At 42.9% G+C, this 20,914-nt stretch overlaps 1 protein-coding gene across 12 annotated transcripts in view; it reads left to right on the top strand.

Moving 5' to 3' along the window:
* Positions 1-20,914, top strand: part of ct (homeobox protein, cut) — a 992,784-nt gene that overhangs the window by 682,836 nt on the left and 289,034 nt on the right. For all 12 annotated transcript variants that reach the window (XM_070100612.1, XM_070100613.1, XM_070100616.1 and 9 more), the window contains one exon: positions 8,024-8,202. In XM_070100612.1, coding sequence (XP_069956713.1) covers positions 8,024-8,202 — 179 coding nt within the window. The remainder of the gene's footprint in view (positions 1-8,023; positions 8,203-20,914) is intronic.

Genomic DNA, 20,914 nt, shown 5'->3' with positions numbered 1-20,914 from the left:
CACTACAACTGTCATCACACCACCGCCACTACGCCACCACCACTACCATATCCGCCACACATAACAGCCGACTTGTATTCACCTCTACATCACACTCCTGTGCTTGAATAAGTCATGTATCAAGAGCACAACCACTAATAACATAGATGAAAATACACTAGCCGATCCAATCCTCTTATTATACACAATATACCGGACACATATTGGTCTAGCCAATAGCGGAACAATTTCTACCCTTAACCATCGGTGCGATAAGAGTCAATATGTCTACAGTAATCATGGGAAAATATACCTTAGCGATGAAGTAGCCAAGGATGAGAATAGCAGCAATAACAGGAATTGAGGTAACTTACACAGGCGCGCGCTGACGCTCCTATGTATGCTGGTGAGAAATTATATCGGGTTGGCCGAGAATGAATTAGGTTCTTCATAACCCGGGGTTACAGTGATGAGGATTCAATTCAATAATTATTCCTTGGGTCTGGTCTGATAAATTGGAGAAGGTGAACTTAAATGGCGTGCTATTAAGTAAATGAAAGGTCTAAACGACGCCAGATTGAACAAGATGCAGAATTTATTGCTAGACAGGTCGCTGCAGTGTCTAAATATTCCGTAAATTCCTTAGCTTGTTATAAACAAATATCGTCCTCTCTCCAGCCCTCTTGGTGTGCTGACGTATGAATATTGTATGTGGAAAGGCAATGTATACACGCGTCACTGATGTATGAACGGTGTATCTGGAGAAGTGTATACACACGTCAATGATGAATGAATGGTGTATCTGGATGAACTTGTGCTCAAGTGTTCCACAGAAGGATCACTCGCTCCCTCAACAGACACAATAATCAAAGAAAACTTATTATGGAGAAACTACTAATGGAAACCCGACTGAGTTACCATTCAATCAACAGCAAGATCACTCAATGAGAAGACCAGTTACCAACACAAGTTGCAGAAAAGATGAAAATAAATGGTATAAAATACCGACACAATGGAAACATAAACACATATGCAGTTTAATGTGATCCTTTATTGACAACGTTTTACCGACACAGTGGGCTTTTTCAAGTCACACACAGATCTACCTGGGGTGAAAGGTACGGGAGTATTTATAGTCATGTTCCTCAACATTCTGAACATGACTATAAACACTCCCGTACCTTCCACCCCAGGTAGATCTGTGTGTGACTTGAAAAAGCCCACTGTGTGGGTGAAACGTTGTCAATAAAGGATCACATTAAACTGCATATGTGTTTATGTTTCCATTGCAGAAAAGACTTACTGAGATTCACTCTATCAAGAAACAATTACTGTTGTGTGATAAATAGTTGAGAAAACCGACAAGTTGAAGAATGAGACACTTGTGCAGCATCTTTATCAAGAAAGAGTTTTGCCAGCCAGTAGCTTCTTCAGTCCAATAAATATCTCATTTTCTACCATTCTTCGTATAGGACTGATGAAGTCATTGGCTGGCGAAACGTTTCCTCATGAAAGACTCCCCAATACTGCACAAGTGACTCATTTTTCAGTTACTATTTATTATTATATCATTTTGGCCTGTCAAATGATGACCCCGGTCCAAGCAAAGAGGAACCAGAGACCAATATTAAACCACGACTAACGGACAAGAATGACCAACAGGGAACGGTTAGCAACAGAATCCCCAACCATTTTCAGCGGTGACGAACGGGTGTCCTGGACCAGTGTGGCAAACAAGAAATATACGACAGCAGTTCACTTGTTGATATATCACGGACAAATTCATAGAACTGCCTCGTTCCTGACGTGAGCATTTATTACCACCTTCCAATATAAAGAGACTTCAAACTCGCATAGATCAAGACGTAGGCTCGTTGATCGCGGCTGTGGATCGGGTCAGACTTGTTGATAGCGGGCGTGGGTTGGAATAGACTCGTTGATAGCGGACATGGGTCAGAACAAACTTGCTTATAGCAGGCATGGGTCAGAACAGACTCGTTGATAGCGGGCGTGGGTCAGAACAGACTGGTTATAGTGGGCGTGGGTCAGACATTAGATTGGTTGATAGCGTGTGTGGATCAGAAGCAGCTTGTTGATAGCGGGTGTGGATCAGAAGCAGCTTGTTGATAGCGGGTGTGGATCAGAAGCAGCTTGCTGATAGCGGGTACGGATCAGAAGAAACTCATTGACAGCGGGTGTGGATCACACATTTGACTGGATGATCAATAACATTATCTAATGGTTAGAGGCGTTAATCAGGATTTAGACTAGTTAATTAGCATCATGAGATCAAGACGTTTCACTGTAAATTAACTCTTTCATACAGCAACATAAATTAATATATATTACTACACACAGTATCACTAGGATAGCCCAATAGTGAACACTCTCTTGACAATGCTTGCGTGCTTGCTTGCTTGCGTGCGTGTGTGTGTGTGTGTGTGTGTGTACTCACCTATTTGTGGTTGCAGGGGTCGAGTCACAGCTCCTGGCCCCGCCTCTTCGCTGATTGCTACTAGGTCCTCTCTCTCCCTGCTCCATGAGCTTGATCAAATCTCGTCTTAAAACTATGTATGGTTCCTGCCTCCACTACGTCACTTTCTAGGCTATTCCACTTCATGATAACTCTGACTGAAGAGATACTTCTTAACATCTCTTTGACTCACAGTAGTCTTCAACTTCCAACTGTGACCCCTTCTTTCTGTGTTCCATCTCTGGAACATCCTGTCTTTGTCCACCTTGTCAATTCCTCGCAGAATTTTATATGTCGTTATCATGACTCCCGTGACCCTCCTGTCCTCCAGCGTCGTCAGGCCGATTTCCCTTAACCTTTCTTCGTAGGACTATCTCCTTAGCTCTAGAATTAGTCTTGTTGCAAACCTTTGCACTTTCTCTAATTTCTTGACGTGCTTGACTAGGTGTGGATTCCAAACTGGTGCTGCATACTCCAATATGGGCCTGACGTATATGGTGTACAGTGTCTTGAACGATGTCTTACTGAGGTATCGAAACGCTATTCTCAGGTTTGCCAGACGCCCGTATGCTGCAGCAGTTATCTGACTGATGTGTGCCTTAGGTGATGTGCTCGGTATTATATTCCCCTCAAGATCTTTTTCCTTGAGTGAGGTATGCAGTCTTTGGCCACCTAGACTATACTCTGCGGTCTTCTCTGCCCTTCCCCGAGCTTCATGACCTTGCATTTTGCAGGGTTAAATTCAAGGAGCCAGTTGCTGGACCAGGCTTGTAGCCTGTCTAGGTCTCTTTGTAGTCCTGTAGAGTGTGTGTGTGTTAGTTCGTGTGTGTGTGTGTGTGTGTGTGTGTGTGTGTGTGTGTGTGTGTGTGTGTCAATCCTTCAGCCGCGACTCCACATTTGCCATGTGTGGACCCCGAGCTAAAGAACAGAGTAGACTGTTAATTTCTTCAAGGCTGCCACATTCATTGCCTCTGACCACCTCAGTCCTTGACGTGAGTAGTAATTAACGCATCTGGGTGCGCTCGATATAAAGGTGAGAATGCGCCTTACACCAGTCATGGAATGGACCCTAATGAATGGTTCGCCAGGGTGTAAAATTGATAAGCTTTTCATAAGCGATATAAATAAAGACTGGCGCACTTGGTACTGATACGATCCTTTAAGAGATAAGACAGAGGTGAGGTGAGGTGAGGGATCAGGAAGTGTTGCCTTCGTAGTTTACCTGTCACCTGCCACCGCCTGGGCTTAATTGCCTCGTATCAGGTACAACTTTGTAGGTTTTCCCCTTGTGGTAAAATCGTCGACTTTGACACTAGTGCCATGTAGATGCCAATTTAGGAGGGGTATAATTGTACTAATATTTTTTGCCGGGCATTTTTCTGACTGTCAGCTTATATTCGCCCAGACCTGCGTCTTACAGCCTTTGTGGCACATAGTATTTTTTTTTATTTGTTTATAATTTGCCTCACTGGGGCCATGGAATCTAACCTACGCTATGCCTGCCTGTCAGCTAATGTGTGATACTCACGACTACTCAGTCAACGCCCACATTATATATACGTGTATATATATATATATATATATATATATATATATATATATATATATATATATATATATATATATATATATATATATATATATATATGAACATAACGAAGGAACACTGCAGCAGGCCTACTGGCCCATGCGAGGCAGGTCCAAGTCTCCTACCGGCTTAAGCCAATGCACCCAACCCAGTCAGGTCAGGTCACATTGACTTAAGGGAGGAACACGGCAACCGACCTGGTAGCACAAGCTATCAGGTCCAACTCACACACACCCACATCCACTCATGTATTTATCCAACCTATTCTTAAAGCTACACAACGTTCTGGCCTCTATCACTGTACTTGGGAGTTTGTTCCACTCATCCACAACTCTATTACCAAACCAGTACTTTCCTATATCCTTCCTGAATCTGAATTTTTCCAACTTAAAACCATTGCTGCGAGTCCTGTCTAGGCTAGATATTTTCACCACACTATTTACATCCCCTTTATTTATTCCTGTCTTCCATTTATACACCTCAATCATATCCCCCTAATTCTACGTCTTTCTAGAGAGTGCAGATTCAGGGCCCTTAGTCTATCCTCATAGGGAAGGTTTCTGATACATGGGATCAACTTCGTCATCCTCCTTTGTACATTTTCCAGAGCATTTATACAATCCTTTAAGAGATAAGACAGAGGTGAGGTGAGGGATCACGAAGTGTTGCCTTCGTAGTTTACCTGTCACCTGTGTGTGTGTGTGTGTGTGTGTGTGTGTGTGTGTGTGTGTGTGTGTGTGTGTGTGTGTGTGTGTGTGTGTGTGTGTGTGTGTGTGTGTCGTGCCGAATTGGTAAAACTTGCTATTTTGGCAAGAGCAACGCTCTTGCCAAATAAGGCAAGCGAAAATTTGTGTATGCAATAATTTCACAAAAATCATTCTGAACCTAACGAAGGAAATCATTGCGTTTGTTTATTATTAAATTACTGTAAAGATATCTAAAATATATTTAGCTGGACTACGTTAAATTAAATTTAGCTTGTTATATTAAGGTTAGGTAAGTTTTTTAAGGTTGTTTAGGTACAAAATTATTAATTTTTACATTAACATAAATGAAAAAAATATATATTCTTCAACGTATAAGAGAAAATTTTAGAAATGATTTTTAAATAAGTTCTTGCGAAGTGACCAGTTTTACCTACTCGGCACGACACACACACAATTATATATATATATATATATATATATATATATATATATATATATATATATATATATATATATATATATATATTACACTCTCTTGGTTGAGGATATACACTTCAAAGTTCAAGAAAATGTATAGAGTTTGGTATAGCGAAGGTGTGTGTGTGTGTGTGTGTGTGTGTGTGTGTGTGTGTGTGTGTGTGTGTGTGTGTGTGTGTGTGTGTGTGTGTGTGTGTTTTGCTGTCACTGTCATCAGGATAATGTAGTCTTAATGCGTGTGTTAGACTCTTGTACACTGCCAACCCCTCTACCCCACCCAGCACAGGCACGACGAAGAGAGGGCGAGGAGGAGCAAGGATGATAATTAGAGGGAGAATAAGAAAAGGAGAATAAGGAAAGGAAAATATTACAAAAAAATGAAAATAAGAGTCAAGAAATCGTAATGACACGATTGCAAATAAACCATATCCCCATAGTGGCTAACGCGACGGGCTGGAGTTTTGAGACTCTATGACCGCGGGTTCAATCCCGGCCGGGGGTATGGTTTAAAATAAGAGTGCTCTTTCCTGAGAAGCAAAAACACTACCTGGAGTAGTGATCTGCTATACTCCCTAGCGTAAGTTACACCAGTGGATGAACGAGGAAGAAGACAAAATAAGATGAAAAGGATGAAAATAGGAAGAAAAACAAAATTCAGATACTTGTCCAGCATCTACAAGTGCACCTCAAAAGAGACAGAGTAACACTGATTTTAAGGCCAATACTGACCATTTAAGACCTAAACAGTCCAGTTTAAGGCTGAGTCGTTCCAGTTCATAGCCGAGACGGTCCAGTTTGAGGCTTAAACAGTCCACTTTAAGGCCTGATAAAAAAAGGATATGGTAAGGGCTGAGGATTTCGAAGCAGCGTCGCCAGTGGCGGCACAAAAGTCCTCTCCTAACCTAGGCGAAAAAAAAAAGTTGAGTCAAAAGCACAAGGCAATTTATTACAGGTCGCTGAGTGAGTGTCGAACACCAGGAACTTGTTTCTTTCTGCTTGCGTATTCCTACGTCTGCTTGCGGCGTATTTCTATAACTTCCTGCAGCGTATTTCAACGACTGCTTGCAGCGTATTTCTGTAAGTTCCTGCAGCGTATTTCGATACTTGTCTGCGGCATACTCCTACGCCTGCTTGGAACGTTTCTCTACGTTTGTTTGCAGCGTATTCCTATGACTGCTGGCGGACGATGACACACCTGTCTACTGACGATCAATGAGAAGTATTATTATTTTGTCTTGCGGACGATCCACCTACCTGTGGTGGATCAGGGCGACGTGTCGCACACCTACCTGTGGTGGATCAGGGCGACGTGTCGCACACCTACCTGTGGTGGATCAGGGCGACATGTCGCACACCTACCTGTTGTGGATCAGGGCGACGTGTCGTACACTTGACTGTGGTGAATCATTCTATCTACACTAACCCGCACATGGGAGGGAGGGGGAGAGAAAGAAAGCTTACAACGACGTTTCAGTCAAAGTCGGACCGAAACGTCGTCGTAAGCTCTCTCCTATGTGCGGGTTATTTGTGTATTGTTCCAGTCACGGGATTGTACCTTATTGTTCATCATTCGTACCTATTTTTACTCCTTTCGAGCGATTGCACACGAGTCTTTTGGTTGTTTATGGGGATCATCACCCTCGCGGCTCGGCCTCAGATCTGGCCTCCTAATTTAGAAACATTACCGGAAAAGTAACTGTTAAACAACACAGGTAAGTAAAGGTAAGTGTATACTGAGTGTAAACAGATGAACTTAAGGTTTACCTCTTATCTTAAGAATTCATGAGTTAGAATTTATAATGGGGGGAAGCGCTAAATCCACAGGGGCCATGCAGCATCTGGGGAAATGGGAGGCAATCGGGTTATATATATATATATATATATATATATATATATATATATATATATATATATATATATATATATATATAAGTGTGTGTAGAGTGCCGAATAGGTAAAACTTGCGATTGTGGCTTAAATAGCAACGCTCTTCTTGCCGAATAAGGCAAGCTAAAATTTTTGCATGAAATAATTTCTCAAAAATCATTCTGAAACTAACGAAAAAAATATATTTCATTGTGCTTGTTTATTATTGAATTACTGTAAACTTATCTAAAATATATTTAGCTGGATTAGGCTAAATTAAATTGCGCTTGTTATTATAAGGTAAGTTTTCTACGGTTCCTTTGGTACAAAATTATTAATTTTTACATTAACATAAATGGAAAAAATATCTTCAAACGTATAAGAGAAATTTTTTAGAAAGGCCTTAATTTTAAACGAGTTCTTGTTAATTGACCAGTTTTACCTATTCTGCACGACATTTTATAATATATATGTATATATATATATATATATATTTATATATATATATATATATATATATATATATATATATATATATATTGCAGAACAAGCCACAGGGGGATGGAAATCTTTAGCTCAAGATCTTTCGCATTCTCGTGTGTCGCCAGGAGCTATGCAATGTTGCAAGACTGGCAAGATTATATATATATATATATATATATATATATATATATATATATATATATATATATATATATATATATATATATAATATATATATATATATATATAATATATATATATATATATAATATATATATATATATATATATATATATATATATATATATATATATATATATATATATATATATATATATATATTATATACATATATACACGCGCGCGCTGCCTATATATTTGCACACTGAAAGAAACCCACCCTATAAAGTCTTAAAACCTCGACTAACAGCCCTGTATCTTGATTGACAGGTGTCAAAGCTGGTGGAAGACATCTCCCGACTGCAGGCAGCTCTCTCCGGGGTGAAGGAAGCCACTGCAGCGCAGATGCATGCCATGGAGGAACAACTCGAGCAGAAGAACAGACTTATCCAGCGCCTCGAGTTCAAACTAGAGCACTCCAGCCTTGAGGAAGCCAAGCGTGACCTTCAGTAAGTAACAATTGATGTTTTTCTCTTTCTCTGTCACATTAACAATGTTTATATTTAATTTATATTGTCTACCTGGAGGGTATTCCGGGGATCAACGCCCCCGCGGCCCGGCCCATGACCAGGCCTCCTGGTGGATCAGGGCCTGATCAACGAGGCTGTTACTGCTGGCCGCACGTAATCCAACGTACGAACCACAGCCCAGCTGATCCTGCACTGACTTTAGGTAACTGTCCAGCTCCCTCTTGACAAATGATTATTGGTATAAAAACCCACGATACAGAGAAAGCTTTTATTTTACACGTTTCCCTCATGACTGAGCGAAACCCTGAGCGAAACGTCACCTAAATTACAAGAGCAATCTCTGTTACTTATCTTTGTACTCCGTTTATCAGCTTGTTGCCTTAGACACGTAAATGTCAAGTTATATGAATTAAGACTCGACCTCCAATACTTATATATACTTTGTGAAACGCTAAACCCATGTGAGCCATTCAACACGAGGAGTGGTGGAGGCTCGATCTTCCGTCCGCTCAAACCGGTTGATGCGCTAATTACCTACTCTGTGAGTGCCTCCAACACTCACGACTGTTGTCCTCTTGGTTACTCTTACATAGTTGGTACTGAGTACACGGTGTAAACCTTGGTAACTGATACCGACAAAGTTGTTTAAGACACGTGAACAAACACTAGGACATGCTAAAAAAACGTTTCGGTCCTTTCGCATGCACGTCTTTTTTTTTTTACATGCTCTGATAATTGCTTCCCCAGTATAAAATGACAATTCGTATATATCCTACAGTTGGCTGGGAGATTCAGACATATGTATAAATAAAGGTATCTTAGTACCTTTATTACAACTAGAGGCCACAGCTGCAAACCCAGTAATATTTACTGACATTGGGATACTAAAAAGGTTTTTCTTCCCATAAGCAGGGAACAGTAGGATGATTTAAAGCAAGAGGTAGTAAATACTACTATCATTGGAAGTTAAAAAATATTACCATTAATCCATTCAGAAGATGGGACATCAGCATGGTTCTGCTCGTCTAATTACAAACTGGTATACTTAAAGTAATGGTTTACAATACTGAGAAATTTATCAGTAATAAACATTCAGCACCTGGGCATCTTTACTGTGGAGACGACTGGTCACCTAGTAGCTTTTCAATCCAGTACGGAGACTATGAAAAGTGATGTAATCAGTCCCTCAGCCTTGGAGTTGGTAGCTGTATAATCCTCCGGGTTTAGCGCTTCCCATTTGATTATAATAATAATAATAATTGGAGTTGGTAATGAGTACCGCAGTCTTAAAGACTACTGTGCTTTTCACCAACTCCAAGGCTAAAAGACTGATTACCCCGTCTGTATATAGTTCTATAGTCTTCCAATTATATCCTCCCAACACCATACTAGCAGTGAGAGACAAGCTAAAAGGGGATTTTTCTTGAGAGCACATCCACCCCGGCCTTCCTCGAAGAGTAATCTTACTCCCAATGAGTGTTCATCCGTCTCCAGTTGCCATCCCAATTCATCAGTGACTGCAGAAGGAGAGGACAACGCATCATTAACAAAACTTCAGATAGCTCCACTGAAAGGTACATTGTGCTCCCACGTTGGGACACAGCCAAGTGCCCTAGCAAGCTGCCTTTGTCATCCCGTGTGGTGGCTGTGATAAAATACAGTTGGGAGAAATGCGAGAAGTCTGGAACAACACATCAGAGAACACGAATGCGTTTGCAGCCTGGACAACGTGAACAACACACGCCTGGTTCGCCGTAGTTTGTATGACCAGCTGATGAAGTGGAGAGAAGCAAGGCTCGCTATCAGAGCTCCAACTGCAGAAAAGACGCTGCCTTGAGAATGCATTTATCGCCGTTTTTAACACTGTAGTCCAGAAATCCGGTAGTTTCAATATTTCAAGCGTAATGGCCAACCTGGTGCAGCTATCCTGCCAAGACACCGTGGTCAAGTGACCTGACCGACACATCACTGACCTGACATCTCCCGCACTTTACTATTATTCCACTGCATGTAGTGTTAATCCGACACACTGTATCAAGCTAACGAAATATCAGAGTGAAAAAAATTTCTTTTGAAATATTCTAGTGTTTTACAAGTGTCATATTTACATTGAGGGGATAAAGGCGCTGGCCAGAACTGAAGGAGGTTAAGATAAAGAAAACGAGCACAAGGACCCCTCGATGAAATAGTGAGGTTAAGATAACGAGCACAAGGAACACCTCGATGAAATAGTGAGGTTAAGATAACGAGCACAAGGAACACCTCGATGAAATAGTGAAGTTAAGATAACGAGCACAAGGAACACCTCGATGAAATAGTGAAGTTAAGATTACGAGCACAAGGAACACCTCGATGAAATAGTGAAGTTAAGATTACGAGCACAAGGAACTCCTGCGACCTGGGGGTTACTTAATTCTGGAGCGTGTTGGTGTCGTAAAGCTGTCAGAGTTCCTTTGATGGAAGCTACTTTATTGCTGCCACTGACGTGCCAATATTAAGAACTGGCATCAAGGATATTCCATGACTGTATATAGGTGAGTCATAGTAATGTCTTGAGTAGGTGTGGGAGTAGAGGTGATAGGGAACAGGGGAGAGAAGGCAACAAGCAATGGAGAAGATAGGGAGAAGAGGAAAAAGAAGAATAAAGGAGCCGGGGAAAAGAGTAAACAGAAAAAAATACAGGAAACGGTGAAAGGGAGTAAAATGGTATGAAACAGGAAACAAAGAAAGGTTGAGAAGAGGAAATGGAGAAGGTAGGGAATAGGGGAAAGGAGAAGGTATAGAACAGAAAACAAGATGAAAGAGAACAAGGGAAAGAAATGCAAGGAACTAAGAAAAAGGAAAGATAGAAAAAAAAGCAGGAACACTAAAGAACAGAGATGTGATCTTCATAATAAACAAGATAAAGGCCGGAAAATTGGAAGCAGAGGAGGCACATAAGGAAGAACAGTTATGACCAATGTATACGAAGCAGGAATAGACAATCATAGACAAAAATAGACAAAAGATTATACAAAAGAATAATAGGGGGAAAATCAAAAGATAATAATAATTAATGATAATACACAAAAGACTAATATAGAAACAATTAGACAAAGAAGTAATAAAGCAAATAATCAAAGAAAGTTAAATAGTTATAACCTTTCCATCACTCTCTACTCTGAAGAAACGTGAAAATTTTCGGGTATCCCTCTGGTGGAGACACTTTATTGCATATTAATTACTCTCGTGTGTGTTTCTCTGCACCATTTCCCATGTTTTATTACTGTTCTCCCTCGTCGGTCTTACTGCCCCTTCGCTCTTGGTAAATAACGGGCGCAGCAAGCCCACGAATAATTCAACAAACTCATCATTTCATACCCGTGTGCTGTAAAAAAAATGCTTAAATTAGAAAGTATTGCGGGGAAACTAGCGTGTGGGCAGATGGAACGCCTAAATGCTTGTTAATAAGTGTGAATGATGAAGGTGAGGGGTGACTATGAGGTGGTGTGGTGGGTTGTAGTGGTGATAGTGAGGATGATGGTTGCGGGGTGTGTGTGTGTGTGTGTGTGTGTGTGTGTGTGTGTGTGTGTGTGTGTGTGTGTGTGTGTGTGTGTGTGTTAGTGTTAGTTACCATTTTGTCCTAGGCATATGTCGATTAGACACTAGGCCTGTTGTATGTGTGTGTGTGTTTGCGTGTGTGCGCGTGTGCGCGTGTGTGCGTGTGTGTGTGTGTGTGTGTGTGTATGTGTGTGTGTGTGTGTGTGTGTGTGTGTGTGTATGTGTGTGTGTGTGTGTGTGTGTGTGTGTGTGTGTATCTGTGTGTGTGTGCGCGCGCGCGCTCACCTATTTGTGCTTGAAGGGGAAGAGTCACAGCTCCTGGCCCCGCCTCTTCGCTAGTTGCTGGAAGGATGGAAATAAATGATATAAAATACCGACACATTGGAAATATACACACATGCAGTGTAATGTGATCCTTTATTAGCAACGTTTCGCCCACACACTGGGCTTTTTCGCCCACTGTGTGGGCGAAACGTTGTCAATAAAGGATCCCATTATACTGCATATGTGTTTATTTTCGCTAGCTGCTACTAGGTCCACTCCCTGCTCCAAGAGCCTTATCGTACCTCATCTTGGAGCTATGTAGGGATCCTGTGTGTGTGTTCTGCAGGTGTGTGTGTGTGTGTGTGTGTGTGTGTTCTGCAGGTGTTTGGGAGGGGATGGACACGGTGGTTGTGGTCATGGGTGGATCCAGGAACTACCCATGGAAGGGGGTCACTCCCGCCACACCGACGAGAGAAAAGCAGCTCATAGGCCGCGGGAGGCCCAATTTTCTTTTTTTTCTTTTTTTGTGAATTCCTGGACTTTAAATTTCAAGCAATGTTGTTCTGTTCAGTAGTAGTAACAGTTTAATGCGTCATAAAAATGCAAATCAAAAGGATTTCACAGTGGCCCAATGGTCTTTCATAGTGGACCATGGAGGGGGCCCTGGCCCCTCCCTGGATCCTTCTCTGGTGATGATAATGTTGTAGATGTAGAAAGCTGTGATGCTGGTAGGTGAATGGTGGTGGTGGTGGTGGTGGTGGTGGTGGTGGTGGTGGTGGTGGGGGTGGTGGTGATGATGATGGAGTGTCGGTGGGGATGACGGCCTGTGGTGTGTGGGGGCGATGGGTTGTGGTGAATGTTGGGTCATAGATTGTAGTGAGTGTTGGGTCATAGATTGTAGTGAGTGTTGGGTCATAGATTGTAGTGAGTGTTGGGTCACAGATTGTAGTGAGTGTTGGGTCATAGATTGTAGTGAGTGTTGGGTCACAGATTGTAGTGAGTGTTGGGTCATAGATTGTAGTGAGTGTTGGGTCACAGATTGTAGTGAGTGTTGGGTCATAGATTGTAGTGAGTGTTGGGTCATAGATTGTAGTGAGTGTTGGGTCACAGATTGTAGTGAGTGTTGGGTCATAGATTGTAGTGAGTGTTGGGTCACAGATTGTGGTGAATGTTAGGTCACAGATTGTGGTGAATGCTGGGTCATAGATTGTGGTGAATGTTGGGTCATAGTGTGGTGAATGTTAGGTCATAGTGTGTGGTGAATGTTGGGTCATAGTGTGTGGTGAATGTTGGGTCATAGTGTGGTGAATGTTGGGTCATAGTGTGGTGAATGTTGGGTCATAGATTGTGGTGAATGCTGGGTCATGGATTGTGGTGAATGTTGGGTCATAGTGTGGTGAATGTTGGGTCATAGTGTGGTGAGTGTTGGGTAATAGTGTGGTGAGCGTGGGATGATGAGTATGGGTGTGTCTGTATAGCAGAGATATTTGTGAAGGTGTGGTAACTCGCAATACCGAAGCAACACAAGAGTAACAATAGATAACAGGGACAACAGACAACACAAGAGTGCCAATACACTTAAAACATCTAAGTAAACTACGCGTATCCTGAAGACGAAGAAGAGTGGGTTGTGGTGGTGGTAGTAATTGTGGTGGCAGTAGCGATAGTTGTGGTAGTAGTAGTAGTAAGTGTGTCCCCCACCCCGGGCAGTACTTCAGCCACTAACAACAGTAATGACCCCTTCAACATGGGCATCTCCCTCAGAGCAGTGGATACTGCATTTATAAACCTGTTTATTGGCAAGGCAGCGGGAGGAAGAAGACTCTCGACACCGCTCACAGGCACATCACAGGCACACAAGGCTCCCAGCCCTTGTTAGCTATTTGCTGATCCATATTTTCCCGTTGAGAAGCCCTGGGTAATGGGGTATCGCTTTGTAGTGGAAGATGCATACCCCTATCCCTCCCCCATCCCTCATACGTCCCCCTCCCCCTACCCTCCCCCTTGCTCCCCTACCCAGTTGCGTCTCCAACCATCAATTACCCGACGCGCCAGACGTATAACAGAGACACAGTGAGATGTGACAAGGAAAGCCATCAACTCGGCCAGAATTATGCACTTAGTCTGCCTACAAGAATGTACACCGTTGAGTGACTCAACTTGAGTCTCCCGAGAATTATTATAGTCATGAGGAAGCGCTAAACCCCATAGGGGAGATGATCAGATTACATCTAAAGGGAGAATAACATCAATTCCTTGAATCACGAGCCCTTCACCAGCCTCGCGGCATCTCTCTCGAAGGATCTGCCTAAGATAATGTACGCCTTTACGTGATTCCCACCTAATTTTTGGTAACCTACAGGTACAGTAACTACAAGTAGGTGACAAGGTTGACAGCCTCGCCTAATTTTAGGTAGGTACCCTTGATATACCCCTGATGAGTTTCGAGAGCTCTACTTCAAGAGCCCGGCCTTAAGCCAGGCTTGTCAGGTGCTTGCCTAGTCAATCAGGCTCTTGCTGCTGGTGGCCCGCTGGCCCACATCCATCACAGCCTGGCTGATCTGGTACCTGGTGAAAACACTTGTCCAGTTTCCTCTTAAAGACTTCTACACTTGTCCCAACAGAGTTTCTGTTATCTTGTGGCAAGATGTTGAATAGGCTAGGTCCACGGACGTTGATAGTGTTCTCTTGTTGTGCCCACGTCGCCCCCTGCTTTTCACTGTGTTTATTTCTGCACTTCGTCTCTTATCCCTTACTGTTGTTATGGCAGTGTGAAGGTTTGGGACAAGGCCCTCGAGTACCTTCCAGGTATAACCATGTACATCTCTCTCCTCCGCTCCAGAAATACATACTTTAAGGCGTTCCCAGTAATTTAAATGCTTTATTAGCTCTTAGCGATCGTAAATGATCTCTGTCCCAGCTCCGATATTTCTCTTCCCTTGAACAGGGCCGTCATCAATGAGCAATATTCTAAACGAGAGAGTACAAGCTATTTGAATAGTGTCACCATTGGTGCTATTTCCCTTGTTTTGAAAGTTCTCATTATCCACCCCGTCATCCTCCTGGCAGTTCTGACGAAGACTGACATCCTCACCTAATTTCAGGTAGGTGACAAGGTTGACATTCTGACCAAATTTCAAGCTGATGACAAGGTTGACTTCTTCACCTAATTGGAGGTAGGTGACAAGGTTGACTTCCTCACCTAATTGGAGGTAGGTGAAGAGGTTGACAGCCTCACCTTATCTACTGAGTCTTGGCAGGCAGGTATGAGGGAGAAGGAGCAAGACAAACTAAATTCTCTCGACCGTCACTGTACTTCATTTTGCAATTTGGCAATCATCATCTTTTCCAGAAAGGGCTGTGGTTAACAAAGAGCAGAAAGTCTTTACTAACACAACGTTTCGCTCTTCTTCAGCGAAACATTGTCAAGAGTTCTGATGTGTCTTTACATTTGTGGGCATTGTGCCTTCCAACCACCGAGGGAGAGTTGATGGATTTTAGGACTGATATGGAAAAACTCGTTTTTTTTCTATTCTAGGAGATTCTAGAAGACAAAGGGACCCGTTACAAGGTCTTGCCTGACTGAGTACTGATGAGTCTGCGTCGATTTCAATTAATACAGATAATTTCTCACCTTACGATCAATAGGTGAGGCAATAGTGCATTTATCGACCCTCTGGTGGAACTGAGTAGCAATCATTGTTCATTATCTTTATGGATTCACATTCGATTTCAATAGGGTAAAATTATCGTGCGATTTTCACAACATACGCATGCTCCTGGCCTCGCGAAGAGGCGGGGCCAGGAGCTGTAACTCGACGTCTGCATCCACAAACCACAAATATGTGTATACAGGTAGCACTGATGAAGATATGCTTGTAAATGTATATGGGATTGCCTTTATGATGCTCAGTTCCAGCTCTTGGACCCGCATCTTAATTTTCTGCTGGCTGACGTGCTCTTATCTGTAACGTCTGTTACTTTTAAATCCGTTGTTTTTTTTTTTAACCTTTGTTGTGTTCTTTAGTTAAATTTACTAACATAGTAACTCAACGCAATTTACTTCGTAAGCCATAAGAAAATATGTTGTGTCAAACATAATCTTCCCATTCTAAATCCAATGCTGGATAGATTGTGTACGTTACGTTCTTCAATAAAGTCTATAATTTGGCATCTCGCCACACTTTCAAAGGCTACTGGTCTGCAATTTTTAGCCAGCGTTCTACTGCCTTCTTGATGCAAAGGAGTTGAGTCTGCATTTGCTCGTATGATATGCTGTTGATATGTATATTATAGACGCGGTGTGATATTTACTGTGTATTCGTGTATATTTATATTAATTTAACATATAGGCAGCTTTGTATCTTAGCAAAATGAGTCACTAAGGTAGGGTCACCTACCCAAGAGAAGTGGTACAGGTAGGGTGACTCAAAGAGAAACAATTTTACCATCACTCATTCCCTAGCTGTCTTTCAAGGCGCACGCACACACACACACACACGCGCACACACACACACACACACACACACACACACACACACACACACACACACACACACACACACACACACACACACACACATCAGGAGGAAAACAACAGTCAAGGACCAGGTAATCAGACTGAGGAAGGGTGATGGGGAATTCACAAGAAACGACCGGGAGGTATGTCAGGAGCTCAACACAAGATTTAAAGAAGTATTTACAGTGGAAACCAGTAGGACTCCAGGAAATCAGAGCAGGGGGGTGCACCAGCAAGTGCTGGATGAGGTACATATAATCAAGGAGGAGGTGAAGAAGCTGCTATGCGAACTTGACACCTCAAAGGCGGTGGGACCAGACATCTCTCCGTGGGTCCTTAAAGAGGGAGCAGAGACATTGTGTGTACCATTAACAAAGATCTTCAACACATCATTTGAAACTGGGCAACTCCCCGAGGTATGGAAGATGGCAAATGTAGTCCCAATTTTTAAAAAGGGAGACAGACATGAGGTACTAAACTACAGACCTATATCACTAACGTGTATAGTATGCAAGGTCATGGAGAAGATCATCAGGAGGAGAGTGATGGAGCACCTGGAAAGAAACAAGTGTATAATTGACAACCAGCATGGTTTCAGGGAGGGAAAATCCTGTGTCACAAACCTATTAGAGTTTTATGACAAGGTGACAGAAGTAAGACAAGAAAGAGAGGGCTGGATCGACTGCATTTTTTTGGACTGCAAGAAGGCCTTCGACACAGTTCCTCACAAGAGGTTACTGCAAAAGCTAGAGGATCAGGCACACATAACAGGAAAGGCACTGCAATGGATAAGAGAATACCTTACAGGGAGGCAACAACGAGTCATGGTACGTGATGAGGTGTCAAAGTGGGCGCCTGTGACAAGCGGGGTTCCACAGGGGTCAGTCCTAGGACCTGTGCTGTTCTTGGTATATGTGAATGACATAACGGAAGGGATAGACTCAGAAGTGTCCTTGTTTGCGGACGATGTGAAGTTAATGAGAAGAATCAAATCGGATGAGGATCAGGCAGGACTACAAAGAGACCTGGACAGGCTACAAGCCTGGTCCAGCAACTGGCTTCTTGAGTTTAACCCCGCCAAATGCAAAGTCATGAAGATTGGGGAAGGGCAAAGAAGACCGCAGACACAATATAGTTTAGATGGCCAAAGTCTGCAAACCTCACTCAAGGAAAAAGATCTGGGGGTGAGTATAACATCGAGCATATCTCCTGAGGTGCACATCAATCAGATAACTGCTGCAGCATACGGGCGCCTGGCAAACCTACGGATAGCGTTCCGATACCTCAGTAAGGAGTCGTTCAAGACTCTGTATACCATTTACGTCAGGCCCATACTGGAGTATGCAGCACCAGTTTGGAATCCACACCTAGTCAAGCACGTCAAGAAATTAGAGAAAGTGCAAAGGTTTGCAACAAGACTAGTCCCAGAGCTACGGGGATTGTCCTACGAAGAAAGGTTGAGGGAAATCGGCCTGACGACACTGGAGGCCAGGAGGGTCAGGGGAGACATGATAACGACATATAAAATACTGCGCGGAATAGACGAGGTGGACAAAGACGGGATGTTCCAGAGATGGGACACAGACACAAGAGGTCACAATTGGAAGTTGAAGACTCAGATGAATCAAAGGGATGTTAGGAAGTATTTCTTCAGTCATAGAGTAGTCAAGCCGTGGAATAGCCTAGAAAGTGAAGTAGTGGAGGCAGGAACCATACATAGTTTTAAGGCGAGGTATGATAAAGCTCATGGAGCAGGGAGAGAGAGGACCTAGTAGCAGTGAAGAGGCGGGGCCAGGAGCTATGACTCGACCCCTGCAACCACAAATAGATGAGTACAAATAGGTGAGTACACACTCACACACACACACACAATGATCTAATATCTCTAAGATCCACAACACATCTCGCAACTTACAAACTGCACTGATTGTACTTCCCACTTCCAGAACTCAAGTCCGGCTTACCGGTTTCTATGAATACCTTCATAGATACTCCAAGAGCACATCAAATATTCAGGAGCACTCTCCTCCATTCACTCCGCTCTAACACACTGGCATATGTCTGCTGGATTTCAATCCCCTACTTCCCAATGCTGGGGCAACTAGCAGCCATGTTTGTTAGATCGGAGTGATTAGAGACAAGTGGTTTTTAGGTTCTACTGTGTTGTCGGAGTGTAACATTTATGAAGGGATTCCAAGAAACCGGTTAACCTGACATTAGTAAAAGTGGGTGCGAGAGAGAAATAGAGGTGGAGAGTACAGGTGGGGGAGGTTAGTACGGAGGGGAGGGGAAGAAGAGGCAACAATTTGTCTGAATATTGACACTGGGAAGACGGAATGAGAACAGGGCAATATGTTTGGCACTTAGGAGTGTACAATGTGAGGCGAGTATGAGGGGAGTATGAGAGGTTAGTGATTGCCTACGCTTGCAGTACGTACTTCCTATCACTCTCAGTTCAAGTTTTACCACACTATTTACATGGATGTACTTACGTACTCTGAATTTTCTAAGTACTAGCACACCATGTACATAATCAGTTGATCTTTGCAGAAAAGACTTATACCAGAACAAATCTTTATTTGTTCAATGTTTCGCTCACCTATGAGAGAAATGGTGTCCAGATAAAGGCTTATCCTGGTATCTTTCTGGCTTTCAACCCCCGCGTTACTTCATCACACTGTCATCCCACTGTTTACCGTCATAATACTGTTAACATTTGTGAGAAAAGGTAAACAGCGTGCCGGTCTATCAGCGGACGGAGGATCGAGCCTAGACTACCCCTTGTGCTGAATGAGAGGGAATTAATACCATTCTCTACCGAAAAAGAAGTTTTGCTTATTTTTTTTTTGTCTTGACAATGGTCGCAGATAGACCGAAACGTCTTCCAGCTTCATTTTCAAACCTTTTTTTTTTTTTGTCACTACCAAAAGAGCTATGAATCGACCCCTGCAACCACAATTAGGTGAGTACAACACAAGTCCTATTTTCACGCAAGAAAATTCCATTATTACAAATGATAAACGTTTAACCAAACACATAAGAGAACCACGGTTCGAGTCCCCTTCAAGTATTGCTGTTTCTGCAGTTTTGCCTTGTTATAGGCAGAAAACAGCGGTCAACAGCAGCAAAAATGTAGATTGCAAGAAGGTCCTTCCATTTGTGGTCACTATGATCAAAGCAAGTCCTGGGTGGTCAAGATTAATATAATGTATTTCAAGGGAGAGGAAGAGGGGGGGAGGGGGATGGAGGAGGAGGAGGTAGGAGGAAGGAGGGGAGGAGGAGGAGGAAGGAAGGAAGGGAGGAGGAGGAGGTGAGGAGGAGGAGGAGGTGAGGAGGAGAGGGAGGAGGAGGAGGAGGAGGATACACGTTTGTCGACTGAAATATTCAGCCTGACGCTGGACTGACCATCCCTATGGGGGATCCTGAATTAGTGTAGCTCACACACACACACACACACACACACACACACACACACACACACACACACACACACACACACACACACAAAGGCGCACATCAATCGCATAAATTTGGTGAAATACGCAAAACATACAAACTTTAGAAAGGCTTTCAGGAATCTTAATAATAATTCAGCACCTTATTAAACAACATATGTCATAGTAATTACAGAGCTTATAACACATGTATACAACCCACACCTGAGCAATAATGTTGTTAATCTAGAAGATGGCCAAATGCGTTGAAATCAGCTGGTCTTGGAGCTGCGGGGTTTGGTCTATGAGGAAAAACTCAAAGGGAACCTAAGGACCCTAGATGATACAAGAACCATGGGAGATATGATTACAGCATTCAAGATATTCAGAGGACTTACCTGAAGTGTCAAACACTGAAATCGAGCACCTGGAACTAGATATGAAACACATGGGTGTCAGGATATATCTCGTCGTCATGGTAGATGGAAGGTACATAGACCTGATTGAAAAAGCAGTGGTGGCAGACTTCATACAGAGTTTTAAGAACAGGTATGATAAGGCCTAAGAGGCTGGAAATTAGTAGAGGAATGACATGTCTACACCCGAGCAACTGTTACAAGGTCCTCTACCTCCCCCATATCATCCTTCACCTCCCTCAGCTCCTTCACCTCCCTACCATCCTCTTCCACTTCTCTTACAATTCGTCCACTTCCCTCACATCTTCCTCCGCTTCCCTCACATCTTCCTCCACTCTGAGTAGCGTCGTACGATTAATAGCGGATTACGTAGTTTTAAATCCCACTTCATACCTGGAGGGAGGAGATGGAGTCGCATCTTAACGTCAGTGCTATGGAGGAGGGAGAGATCTGGAGGAGGCAGCAGAGGAGGAAGAGAATTATAATGATGTGGAAGTGCCTGGGGTATGAGAGGGCAT

Source organism: Cherax quadricarinatus, chromosome 73, assembly GCF_038502225.1.
Source record: "Cherax quadricarinatus isolate ZL_2023a chromosome 73, ASM3850222v1, whole genome shotgun sequence".
In the NCBI taxonomy this organism is placed as follows: domain Eukaryota; kingdom Metazoa; phylum Arthropoda; class Malacostraca; order Decapoda; family Parastacidae; genus Cherax; species Cherax quadricarinatus.
This window is presented reverse-complemented; position numbering and strand designations above follow the sequence as displayed.